The following is a 12,805-nucleotide window of genomic DNA, read 5'->3' as shown; positions in this document are numbered from 1 at the left end:
TGCTGGTGGACAATAATTTTAACGTTGAGAAGCGCTATTTCTCGGTTGCAGCGTCATCATTTGTTCAAAGACACGAACGACCAAATATAGCCCATGCAATCCTAAAGCAGTCTTAACCACAATCTTAATGATGTCTTAAATTCTTTCACATTTATATTCAGAAGCACAGACTACATATCAGATTTATGAAAGAGGGATGTTAATTTCTTTGATAAAACTAAATACATTTCAGAACGTAATCCGTTAAAACTAGTGCACTCCACAGACAGTCGAGGTTTGTCCCTGCAAGGATCGGTTTTGCTTGTCATCTGTGCATGCAGGATCAGGTGCGGTCATCTCGAGACTGCGACGGAGCTGCGGCTTCCTCAGCATCAGCATCTCCATCAAATCGAATACCGCGGAGACTTGTTACCTGGCTTGCAGACTAAAGAGGTAATAGAAATAGTTAGCTATGATAATCTATATTCGCAGGTTACGGTCAGTAAATGTGTTTTTTAATCCGATTGATGCATTATTTGCATAACTAGAACCATTCTTGAAAAATGGGATGTTACTGCAGTATCGGCATTTATCTATCAACGTACGTTACTCATATAGCCATATATATGCCTGATTATAAAAGGATTTGAAAAGTGGATAGTGGTGAGGTGGTTTGGTAAATTGGTAAACAGTGATTTCACACTGGATCACTTATAGAACGGTGGGCCACAGAATGACCTTTAAATCTTTTTCAGGGCCTATAGTGTCTGTTTTTATTTCTATAAACGTTAGATGAAGAACCAACAGTTTTCTCTTGTACATGTTCAGGATATTGAATTTGTATCCTGCTGGGAGGAAGCAATGAAGTCTCATCCATCACTATCTATTTGTATCCTGTTTTGTAAGTAGCATGTTTTTCTTCAAACCTTTAATTTTATACAAGTAAATGAATACAAGCATGTTTTGTTTATTTTATTTTAAGCATGTCCTCTTAATATAAACTCAAAAACAAAAGAAAAGTTTTCAAGATAATTTTGTATAGAGGCCTGTAAACATTTGAGCAACATTTAATTTCAGGCACTGGCAGCAATGGAAGAATAAGAAAATAAGAAAAACAATCAAATCGAGTTCTTGTATTATATATGCAGTTTTATGATCTCAGATAAATCAAGCAACGTTTTTGAATATGTATCAATATAAAGTTTGTTTGGTGATCGTAGAGAGGTAAAAGGTGTGCTGCTGAGCTACAAGATTCAGACATGATCTTCTGTACCGCATATATATACACTGTATATAGTGTCCAAAACTGTTAATTCAAATACCCTACTCTTCATTACACAATTTAGAACCTGAAACCATAAGAGGACATCCAAAAGGATATTATGATATTGTTTTCTTTATTTCATTCTATGCTAAACCCATGAACACTTGCAAGTATAGAGATACCTACATGGGTCAAACATCCCAAAGTCAGAAAGTGCAAAACAATACTGGGCAATCAATTGGGTTCCGTTGCCCTTCCTGACATCTGTGGTCCTAAAAATATTTTCTTCTACATATTTAACTGTGGACAGTGAGTGGCATGTCTCAGGATAAGAGCAGAAAAGTTGTTTTGTTGGCATAGTTTAAAAATCGATTTATTTATTAAGTACAAATGTGGTATTAATGTTATACATTGTTGGCTGTAATATTATAATATATAGATATATGTACATATAAGAACTAAGATAAAAAAAGGTCTGGATCTGTGTAAATCTACATTTGTAAAAATATTACTTGACACATGTGGCATTAGAAAAACCCAAAATCAAATTTCATGTTTCAGACATTGACATGGTTGTGATTTCTCCCAACAGTGTGTCTGTCATGTATGGTGGGTGTGGTCAGTGCCACAAACCCATACCAGAAACCCGGCTTCTTGGACTTTGACTCGTGGTTCTGGCACACTCCTCGAGGGCCACAAATGTATTCTTGCATTACCTACATAGAGAGAAATCTTCAGGTTGACTGTATATTCCCAGAGACTCACAAGATCCCTGGGCCATTTTGTGAGTTCAAACAGGATGGTCGACTTATGGGATCCACCTACCCAAACACTCCAGTTCAGCTGATACCACCTATTGAGACCCGACGGCGAGTCAACGTCTCCTTGGTGGCCGCTAACATTTGTCGCCTCACCTGGATGCCCTTGTCCGATGACCGTGCATACACTTACACCTGCAGGGTTTACCAGGGCAGCACCTGGAAAGAGAACAGTATGGCGTTCCACCAAAGTGAGTTAAAACATGTCCCAACAAAGTCCCTCTTTAACATGCGGTGGGATGTTTAGCTCGTTTAGATTTGAGGTGTTGTCACCGTCTTTCACAATGTCAATACACAATATGGGTGTTCTTCCTCCTTTAATCCACTACTTATGGTCTTTCTCTGTCTCTCCTATGATCTGTCTTAGGAAATCTACTGGTGTGTTCTGCCATAAGCATGTTGTTCCATACAGGACCATGGATGCTTGGAGTTGTCATATCACTTCCGATGTCTCTTGGGTTCTTGTCAGGATGACCAGTCGCACATCTAGCAAGCTAAAACATTTCATCCTCTCAAAATTGTGAACTTTCTTTTAGTTTTCACTTTTTGTTTGTTTTGAATTTATTTTTTTGAAGCAATGAGAATACTTTATGTGCGAAAAACAAACCAAAATAACGACTTTAATCGATATATTCTCCTCTGTCTTGTCAGTCTATGGTGCGTGTTCACGAGAGCACTTCGACGCATGTGCATTCGGTGGGGGCAGACGCCGGCATTCTGACTGACAACCTGGAAGCGCAACTCTGTGTTTACAAGCAGACGCAGGCTGTATATAAGCTGATCTTCGCAAAATGTCTGATGATTTCGATATTGAGGAAGACTTGCACTTTTTGCCCAACCGAATGCGCATGCATTTTGAGATGAACTTTTCCTTTAACGAACAAACAGCTGTTGTTGCAGCAACTATCACAAAAGTAACCACATCTGTTCATGATCAATTCCTATCTATGACAGGACAGTCTGATATGATCATATAGTCAGATTAGTGTTGCTTGTCAGTTTGCAATCACACTGCCATCTTATTGCATAGCATACATAATATAGCACCAAACAATAAATGCCGAAACCTGAAATGATCTTCATCGTCCAAAACATACATTCTTTGTTATCAGATTGTTTGTTATTGTTTTGATATATGAACCTTTATAAAATAGTCATGTGCTTCCTTGACAACTCATATGCTCAATAGGATATGGTTTTTATTGCGGACATTTTTCTAATGTTTCTAGAAATAACTGATTGATTCATTATAATCTATAATCTGGTTGATTGGTTGGCTGGTTTATTGATCCTTGTTATTTGTCCAGTTCAAAATGCATTATAGTGCTGTTTAAACACATTATCATGGCCATAACAACTCCGTTTGTTTCCTGCACTGTTTATGGACGGCCCTGAAGGACACCCCCTCTGCACATATATTGTATTGCAGAACTTGCACTTGATGCACAGGTCAGAACTATTGTATGTATCCTGTTCACAAAAACAATCCAAGGACAAGTTTTAAGGAAAACATGTGTATTTTAATGACAATATGAAAGCAATCTAAGTATGCTTGACATAAGTATTTTGATGTACTCAAACATATATTCATGTGTCTTCCATTGTGATCGCATGTACAGTGCAGCTTCTTTATGCACAAGCTTAATTGCACTGCATTTCCCACTTGCCCCCCACCCCATCTCTACGTGCCTTAGGTTTGATTAAGGTATAACTAAACTGTGCTGCATATATTAGCTTTAATTTAGTCTATAATGACTATAATGAGGTATTGCATTGCAATATACACTGACATGCACATTTCATGCACATATAATTGTGTGGGAAAACTGAGATTTCTTTTTCACTGTGTTCTACTATGTCATTTTATGAAGGATCTATGTCACAGAATTCAATAAAGGAAGGCAGAGAGTAAAGTGTGTATATGTTATATTTATTATTAAATCCTTCCCGTTTGTCACTTTTCTGCTATATCTGCTAGGCCTATACACTATACACGTCTGCCACATGGTCATTTCAGGAACAAGAAGTGTGAAGAGACGTTAGTGTTAGTGTGAATGTAATCCTTGTGTTACATTTCATTATTTAAAAATATACACTTAATAAAATATATAATTTAAAATAAGCACACTTAATAAATTCGTTTTTAATATTTGTAAAGGCTGCTTAAAAAAGTATACCTATAAGCTGTTTTACCCATCTTGTTTACATAGGCCTAAGTACTGAGTAGTTGTTGTTTTCAAAAACAAGAACTTGTGGCAAATGACGTGTGTAGTCAAAAAACAAGTGTAGGCTGGTCGCAATGGGACGGTAGCTAATTTACCGATACAGCGGTGATGGGCGTGCTTCATTCAGTTGTGTTCATTTAGGAAACTAAAACGGACTAGCTACAGCATCCGAAAGCGGTAAAGGTAAGGTTAGAATCTCTGTTTTCTCTAACTTTTTTGCATCCTGAACCACAGCTTTTCTATATCAATGTGAACATTTAAAATGTTCGACTATGATGCTTGCAAACAGCAACAACAAAAATGGGGCGGACTGAGCAACCTTAATTTCTCTTGACTGTAGGCTACAAAATATATATGAAGAATTTGGTTCCAAAATGAGAATTTCAAAAATCATGTTTTTTTATTGTGCATTCCAATTAATATAAATCAAGCTGCAGTTGGTTTGTTTTGATTTTAAGCCATAATAACAAAAAACAAATACAGCTAGGCTAACTAATATAATAAAACACAATGAAAACATTATAAAAAACGTGATTATAAAAACGGAGTTATCTCATTTTGGAACCAAACTCTTCATCATTTTGTTAAGGTGTGGCGCCATGTAAAAACAAACGGAATTCCTGCCGAAGGGTGGATGTCATTTCTAATTAATCTTAACGAGTTCGGTCTTGCCCACTTTAGAGCTGTAACGGTGCCTAGTAGGCCTATAGTGTCGTGTTATTAAAGTAATATTTTTGTTTTGTTTTTATGTTCTCAGATAGCCTACTCAGATTACCCAACCCGTATTGAGACATCAACTATTTAGCACTAAACTGTTAGGCCTACATGAAATCTCCTCTTATGCAAACATTTTAAAGCGGGACACACCCAAAACACGGTCACTGAGTGTTTGATGCATGTATTGAGTTATAAGTGTTTGGTTGTTTTGTCATCTACAGGTTCCACTGTGCCGTTTATTTCAAGGTGTACCGAAGATGATGTGCTATACTGTTATTGCCACACTTTGTCTGTTGGGTAAAGTAGCATTTCTCCCCTTGCTCAGCTTATGCTTTTTTGCTATTTTTTTCAAGCTCAGATGCCACATATCACTATCTGCAATTTTTTTAGCCTACATAAATAATAGATATAAGTTAGTGTTATAATTTTCCAGGCATGGCTACTGCCCAGACTTCACTTGAAATTACATCCTGCTTGACCAAGGAGCAAAATCTTCGAATGATCTGCAAGTTTACTCCAGCTCCAACTCCAGACCCCAAGATCAGTGTTTGCCACTTTACGTCAGAGGGGAAGATTGTGGCCTCCTCCAATGCCAGTATTGAGCCAGACAGCACCTTCAAGATGCGAGCCAAACTCGCTTTTGAACAGAAAATGTGTCTGCTGAATCTAACTGGTCTCTCAAATGACAAACCCGAAAGCTTCGTCTGCAACATCAAACAGACTGCCAGCCAAGCGACAACATTGACAGCAACTGTGGAAAAACGTAAGACAAAAATGATATGTTTTTCACTGTTGATATTCCTAAAGACAGTCAGTTTTTGTTATTCAAACTATGAGTAGATTTCACTGGTAGTGGAAACATTTAATGCTCCATGTTTGTTCATTTTTATTTATATATAAATGTTTTTTTTTTCCACAGGTAAGCTAATCACTTGTTCCGCCTATTGTACCCTGCAGCACAGTGGAGTAGTGTTCCTGCTAGTTTTCATCACTTCCCCACTAATGTTAGAGCTTCTGTGAGCCGTGACATTGAATGGATCTTGTGGTACACCACTACCCCAAAACAAAATTATCATATTTATAGCTTGTACTCCTGTTTAACAAAAAAGGTTAATTAATGATTTTTTAAAAATCAGTTTGGTCCTAATGGGGTTTTCTACACACCGGCCTGGGTTAATGCTGTTGGCCAAAACACTGTTGTGTGATGCATGTCATAAATACCTTAAATATCATGTGAAAGTATCATGCATGTGTAAATGTGGTTTTGTTGTGAATTAAATTGTTTGGTGATGTTACAGTAATGTTAAGTGTTATGAATTATATGGAATAAAAATATTACAAATGTAGTCAGATGGGGCCAATATATGAATAAAGGAGATGCTATGGTGTACGTTCTATCTGTGTTCTCCTTGTAAACAGCATTACAAACGTGACAGAGTAATAATAAAGTATTATAAAGTCATATAATAATAAAGTCTGCATACACAAGCTGTGAATTGATGTCATTATAGTGTATTTGGCTCCCTCTCGTGACTAACGCTAGACGTTAAAAATAATGCGCATGCGCGGAGAAGATGCGTCTCGTTTGTGTTTTTTGTTGCACATAGGCAGGTAAGTCTTCAGCCATAAGTCTTCGTTTTATATATATTTTTAATAATTATATTTAGGATGTTGTAATACGCCTTGCGGATATTAGATATATTATCTGTGTTATTATTCATCACAAGCTTTTTGGACCATGTTTAATACATTTCTGTTAGCATAGCATAAATGCTAAAGTCATTGTTTGCTTTTAGCCTAGAACTGCTTTTTGTTTAATCAAGTTTATTAACCTATAGTAGTGTTTTTGGTGTAATAAGCAATGTCACGGTGACAATAAAAGTGGCTGATACAGAACACGCCGTCGTTTTTTAACCAATAACGTTACATCGGTTCGGTATGGTGGTGTGATATACAGCGCAATAAAACACAACATTACGATGTCTCACCTGCAATGTAATGTTTCAAAAAGAGAAAACGCGTGTCTTTCTACAGATCCTGCACTCATCTGCCACATGTTTTCTCTTGTTGTTATGGTCCACTGATAATTTGTTGTTGCCTCCTTTTCCATTGCATGATTTCTTTCGTTTGCGCGGACCTCAAAGGTGAAACCCAACACACGAGTATGAAGTGAGTTTTCATTTCAGTATGAGTCTGGATAAACACAGAAGTTCATTATGCTGCACATCAAATTACGCTAATAGAAAGTTGTAAAGCTCATATTTGATGTTGCATTTCTGGAAATGCAGAACAGTTTTGTTATAACATTTACTGTTGATAATTTATTGATTTCCATTTTACAGAGAACAGAGAAGTGCTGATCCTAATGGGGATTCTCCCATACTGCAGGAGGGTGAGGTCTTTGAACTGTCTATTGCTTGAGGACCTGTGTTGCGAGCAAAGTTTATATATATAAGCTTTATAGAAATGAACAGGAACAGTAAATCTAGTATAAAACAAACCACCTCCTTCCCGATATACATCCTTCAGACTACATCCAAGATGTGTGATCATTAAACTGCAATAGTCAATTTCATTTTGAGATTGACGCACTAAATTATATCCAGTTGTTTTAGGACTTGTTCGACCTGTTAGACACAGAACAATAACCTCTGACTTCCGCTTTACCAGGTGTTGTTGCAACAGCAGATGACCCAATGGCTATCGCAACCATTCAGCCAGGAGCCACATTCTCGGCAGATCAGCAAATCAAGTATCTGTTCAAAACAGAAGGAACAGGAGGGCAGGCAAGTTCATCTTAGCCATAGACTTGTCAGTCTTTTTCAGTTAGTGTGCATGTATTGTAAATACAGATATGATTGGAACTTAATGATTAAGGCCATTCCCTTCATGCTTCAGGTAACATACCGGGTGATTCATTTGGCTGATGGACAGGTAGAAGAACAGGCAGATGGGGCTGCGGCAGTCAGTGTGGTGACTGGGTTTCCCACAGCAACACACGCTATAACCCAACCTGTAACCCAGGTTGGACTGCTATTTTCTCTAACATGCTCAAAAGAATTGTAGTGTTCTATGGTTTAATGATGCTGAAAAGGTTTTATAAGGAAGAGGTCGTGTACCCCTGTGCTTATTGGCTGTAATCTTTCAGTCTGATAGTCTGGAAGGAGAAGCATCTGAAACTCAGTACTACTATCCCGCTACCATCGCTGATGCAGCTGCTGGAACCATGGTAACCAATGTCCATACAGCAGATTCAATAATTTCTCAACCCACCCCTACAGGTAATACTAAAATCTGTTATCCACCATTGCTTCTTATGTAACCCAATTTCGTGGGTGTGTGTGTATAGCAAAGAGTTGTCAACTTTTTACGTAATATCTAATGAAACATATGGTCCAAGAGAAAGTCAACCATGTCAGAGGTATATTGTATTAATGCTTTTCTTTCTTTTCTTGCCAGGTCAACTTTATGTAATGATGTCACCTCAGGATGTTCTAGCCACAACTCAACAGAGGTTCATGCTTTATATCACATTCACACATACAAAACAACATGTCTGATTATAGTAATCTTTTTGTTTTCAACAAATCCTTTTTATTGCTGATGTCACAGTAAGCCAGGAACGCAGCGCACATCCAGGGATGACAAGCGGAGGGCCCAACACAATGAAGGTTATTTCTTTTATTTAAGATCTTTATAGTCCTAAAACACTAGATTATTATCTATTTATCTATTATTATCTATCCTTATTATCTATTAAGTAAGGGATAATCTATAGCCAGCAGATTGTTGTCGCAGAAGAAAACCTGACAAGGTGAGCAGGTCTTGTATCACACTGAAGGGGTTTATTCAACAATAACAGCTGGTGGGATGTATATTATGCATATTCTGCCAACTGCATAAATGTAAATATTATCTCGCTTGTTACAAGGCTGCGTGCCACATGATTAAATTATTGCACATGAAATAAACCTTTTAGTGATTGATTGATTATCATTTTCCTGACATCTTTAAGTCAAGACACAAAGTTCTAACAAGATAAACATGGAATTTGGTTTAATAATATGTTCAAAAGAAAGTGTTATATGTTAAAGGTCCAGTTTGTGACATTCAGCGGCATCTAGCGGTGAGGTTACGAATTGCAACCCACGGCTCAGTCCACCCCCCTTCTTTTTGAAGCACTACGGCAGCTAACTCAGGACATAGATGTCATCATGCTTTTGCTTCTTTGCGAAGGAGATAATGTATTTACGAAACACCGACATATATACCTTGTGTACTCACGGTGACCTGAGTACAATTCTTGTCTCAAGAGTCCTTTGCTGATCCCACTCCACCATCTCCGCCCAACACTTTCCTGTCAGCTCTCTACTGTCCTGTCCAAATAAAGGCATAAAACCCCCCTAAAATATAACAAATATAATGTATTCTTTCTGTGAAGAAAGAACTTACAATGTATTCTTTATTGTAAGAAACAATTCGATAAACCCGTAAATAACATTTTAACAATTTTATCATTTAAACAATTGGTTTTTTTTGTCTATATTTTTTTTCACTTTTGAATATAGTGCATTATTGTTCTTATTTCTTTTTTCTTTCTATCTTAATGTATATTTCATCCCTTTCATCTATGTTTGCATGTGTACACTTTCTTCTGCACTAGGCTCCTGTCGTCAAGTCAAATTCCTTGTGTGTGTAAACATACTTGGTAATAAAGCTCCTTCTGATTCTGAAATCTATCTAAAAGAAGGTGTGCCATTGTTTTTCAGTGGAACGCAGACGCAGAGACAAGATTAACAATTGGATTGTCCAGCTTTCCAAAACCATCCCAGACTGCAATATAGACGCAGCCAAAAATGGTCAAGTAAGTTTACAAGTAAGAGTACAAGCTTTACATTTACATTTACATTTACATTTAGTCATATAGCACAGGAGTTCCCAAACCTTTCAGCCTGCGACCCCCAAAATAACAGTGCCAGTGACTCAAGACCCCCACTGTCCACGGAGGTGGTTAAAGTATACAAACGTTGCGCGCAAATGCGCACATGCACCTATTCTAGCCAAACGCGCATAATGACAACACAAAAGAGCAAAGTCTAAACATATTATTATTTTATAATTATTTACTCATTACTTGTTGTTATACATAAAATATGATCTATTACTACAGCTGGTCGAATATCATCAAACTGATTTGAGTGCTGATGGATGTGCCTCTTTTCGTACCTGAGGACGATGGCCCCTCTGACTGTGGCGCTTCTCCGCTAGCCTCCCTGCTTTGTCTTTCGTCGATATTAATCAACGTTTCATTTTGACAAATAAGATTATCCTGAACTTACAGCCTGAAAAATAATATGTGTGCCCATGGGGCTGTTTAACGTGGTGCTGTAAATGGACTTGCTGCACCTAACCTAATGCGGTTGCTGCTAATGTCGTTAATGTGACTTAATCGCCTTTTTATTTGACAGGTTTTATTTTTAACCTAACTAATATTTGTATATTTTGTTACACTTATTGATTACATATGCTATTTCTATTAATAAAAATATATATTTCTGGAAATTATCTTATGACCCTGCCCTCTCTGCCTTTGCGACCCCACCCCCCTAGGGGGTCCCCTGATTTAGCAGACGCTTTTATCCAAAGTGACTTGCAGAGAGTTCAGGGAGCAATAAAGCGATATGTCATACAGGAGCAATAATAGAATAGGTGCAATAGGGCTAATACCAAGTTACTAGTTTCAACAAAAGCCAGAACAATACCTGTCGAGAGAAAGAGAGAGGGTTAGTTTTTTTCTCTCATTTGTCTGTCAAGTATTCACAGAAGAGATGGGTTTACTTTTAAGTAGTTTTTTGAAAGTTGTGAGAGATGTGGCTGACCGGACTGAGTTAGGAAGAATGTTCCACCAGGAAGGCGTTATGAAGGAGAATGAGCAGGAAAGCGATTTACTGCCCTTTTGAGAAGGCAATACAAGACGCCGCTCGTTTGCTGATTCTTGATGGGGTGTTAGTATTATATTCAATACATTGACCAGATATACAGCAGTGGTAATATAGTGATCATATATTAACAAAAACCAAACATTCCAAGAATGTTATGCAATGTATTGCAGCGTATTCTTTGTGGAATATCACACTGTTTGTCCTTCAAATTGCTGAGACTTTACAATGACGTACAGGCTTTGAAAAAGTTCAAAATAACGTACAGGCTTTGAAAAAGTTCAAAATAACGTACCCTGAGCAATGATTGGGTATAGATCCAATCTATGCGAATCGAGAGACTCTGAATATCAATAAAAAATGTGGAATCCCTCATTCAGATTATTTTCTGCTCTTACATGTAAAGAGTAAAGGTGGGATCTTGTCCAAGGCATGTGACTATATCCAAGAGCTACGTCAGAGCAGTACACGACTGGAAGAGGAGCTTAATTCTTTGGCTAGACTGAGGATGGACAATCAGCTTCTTAAGCAAGAGGTATTACACACAGCGTTCTGAACATTATTTGTAATATCTACATTAGTTGTATTTGTGTTTTATTTTAATGAAGTAACATTGCAGTGCTATTATTTTTGTTTATTTGGTCATATAAATGCATTTAAATAAACAGGTCTTTCTCATAAAGCCCTATTCCTTTTGCATAGGTTGAAGAGTGGAAATCAAAAAACCAGATGATCAGAAACCAGTTAAGACAGCATGGCATCGTGGGGGCAACAATGGACTCTTAGTGATTCTCTGAACTGCAGATCACATTTGCAATCACATTTTTTCAAGATTAATCATTCAGTATGATTCTGGACATTCCCAGCCTCTTATTTTAAGACAGACACTTATTTAAAAGACTTGTATGCCTCAGACATAGGTGGTAAATCATGTCTAGTTCATGGCCTTGGTTTCTCCTTCACCTGTTCATTGTTTGAATTCACACATTGATTGTTTTTATTTTTTCAGGCTGATCTGGTCAGCCTGAATCAAACAATGATCAATGATCTGATCAAACAATTCTTCACAACTTTAGTTCAGTAAAAATACTGAACTAAAGTTGTGAAGAATTGTTTGATCTGTACATGTTTAGATCCGTGTCCAAAGAATGACTTTACTTTAGGACTGCTGTAGAAGCATATGGTGTAGCGGTCTGTTTCAATTATGACTTTCCTAAAAAATATAAGTTTACAGTTTAATGATCTTCATTGGTTTCTGGTTTGATATCTGTGATAAAAGCATTTACTAAACAATGATTAGACGATCACTGTTGTACAAGAATTTGCGGTTAAAAAATTACAGTGTCAGTAAATTGTTTTTAAACAAATCTTTTTTGCTTACTTTTTAAATGAAAAAAGTTGGATTTTATTTTTACTGCTTATTACTCAAAATATTCTAGTGAACCTGCACATGTATGGTTGAACCATGATGATATATACTAGTATTTTAGTTTCCCCCTTATAAATCTTATATATGTAATTTAATCGACTCCTTTGTTTTTAACAATAGAATAAGAATAAAACAAGAATGTGAGTTAAGTGCACAAGTAAATTAAATGTGTACGAGTAAAAAAAAACACTTCACCCAGTGAATTGACACACTGATTATTTTGATTTAACTTTTTATAAGAAAATGTCTTTAACTAGTCTGTGTCCTCAACTGGTGCCTTCTGATTGTTATGAATTTATTTAGAAATAGCGTAAACCTAAAATTCACATGACAAAATGTAGTGATCAGTGCACAAAATGAAGTTTGGCCTTTACACCCAAAAGTTCTAAATGAGGCAAGCCTGGGAACAGTTTTGTGTAATGGTTGTCAATTAA

General features: G+C 36.9%; 3 protein-coding genes across 4 annotated transcripts; all 3 read left to right on the top strand.

The window, feature by feature from the left end:
* The first annotated feature begins 203 nt into the window (after positions 1-203).
* si:ch211-215c18.3 (uncharacterized) lies at positions 204-4,147 on the top strand. Its single transcript, XM_057362942.1, has 4 exons — positions 204-432; positions 808-880; positions 1,836-2,252; positions 2,429-4,147. Exons 2-4 carry the CDS (start codon positions 841-843, stop codon positions 2,533-2,535), a joined length of 564 nt encoding a protein of 187 aa, XP_057218925.1. The 5' UTR covers positions 204-432; positions 808-840; the 3' UTR covers positions 2,536-4,147.
* A 203-nt stretch (positions 4,148-4,350) lies between these two features.
* On the top strand, positions 4,351-6,398 carry thy1 (Thy-1 cell surface antigen). Its single transcript, XM_057362931.1, has 4 exons — positions 4,351-4,469; positions 5,225-5,300; positions 5,437-5,766; positions 5,923-6,398. Exons 2-4 carry the CDS (start codon positions 5,261-5,263, stop codon positions 6,021-6,023), a joined length of 471 nt encoding a protein of 156 aa, XP_057218914.1. The 5' UTR covers positions 4,351-4,469; positions 5,225-5,260; the 3' UTR covers positions 6,024-6,398.
* Positions 6,399-6,521: 123 nt separating this feature from the next.
* Positions 6,522-12,461, top strand: usf1l (upstream transcription factor 1, like). 2 transcript variants are annotated; one of them, XM_057362926.1, is made up of 11 exons: positions 6,522-6,614; positions 7,148-7,172; positions 7,346-7,395; positions 7,674-7,789; positions 7,902-8,027; positions 8,152-8,284; positions 8,463-8,517; positions 8,616-8,674; positions 9,773-9,867; positions 11,349-11,477; positions 11,645-12,461. In XM_057362926.1, exons 2-11 carry the CDS (start codon positions 7,168-7,170, stop codon positions 11,726-11,728), a joined length of 852 nt encoding a protein of 283 aa, XP_057218909.1. In that variant the 5' UTR covers positions 6,522-6,614; positions 7,148-7,167; the 3' UTR covers positions 11,729-12,461. The 2 variants fall into 2 exon arrangements, with proteins under 2 accessions (XP_057218909.1, XP_057218904.1); XM_057362921.1 differs by having other exon boundaries at positions 9,773-9,879.
* Positions 12,462-12,805: the final 344 nt, after the last annotated feature.

Source organism: Triplophysa rosa, linkage group LG2, assembly GCF_024868665.1.
Source record: "Triplophysa rosa linkage group LG2, Trosa_1v2, whole genome shotgun sequence".
NCBI classification, from domain to species: Eukaryota; Metazoa; Chordata; class Actinopteri; order Cypriniformes; family Nemacheilidae; genus Triplophysa; species Triplophysa rosa.
Note: the sequence above shows the minus strand (reverse complement) of the source record. Positions and strands in the feature narration are given on the sequence as shown.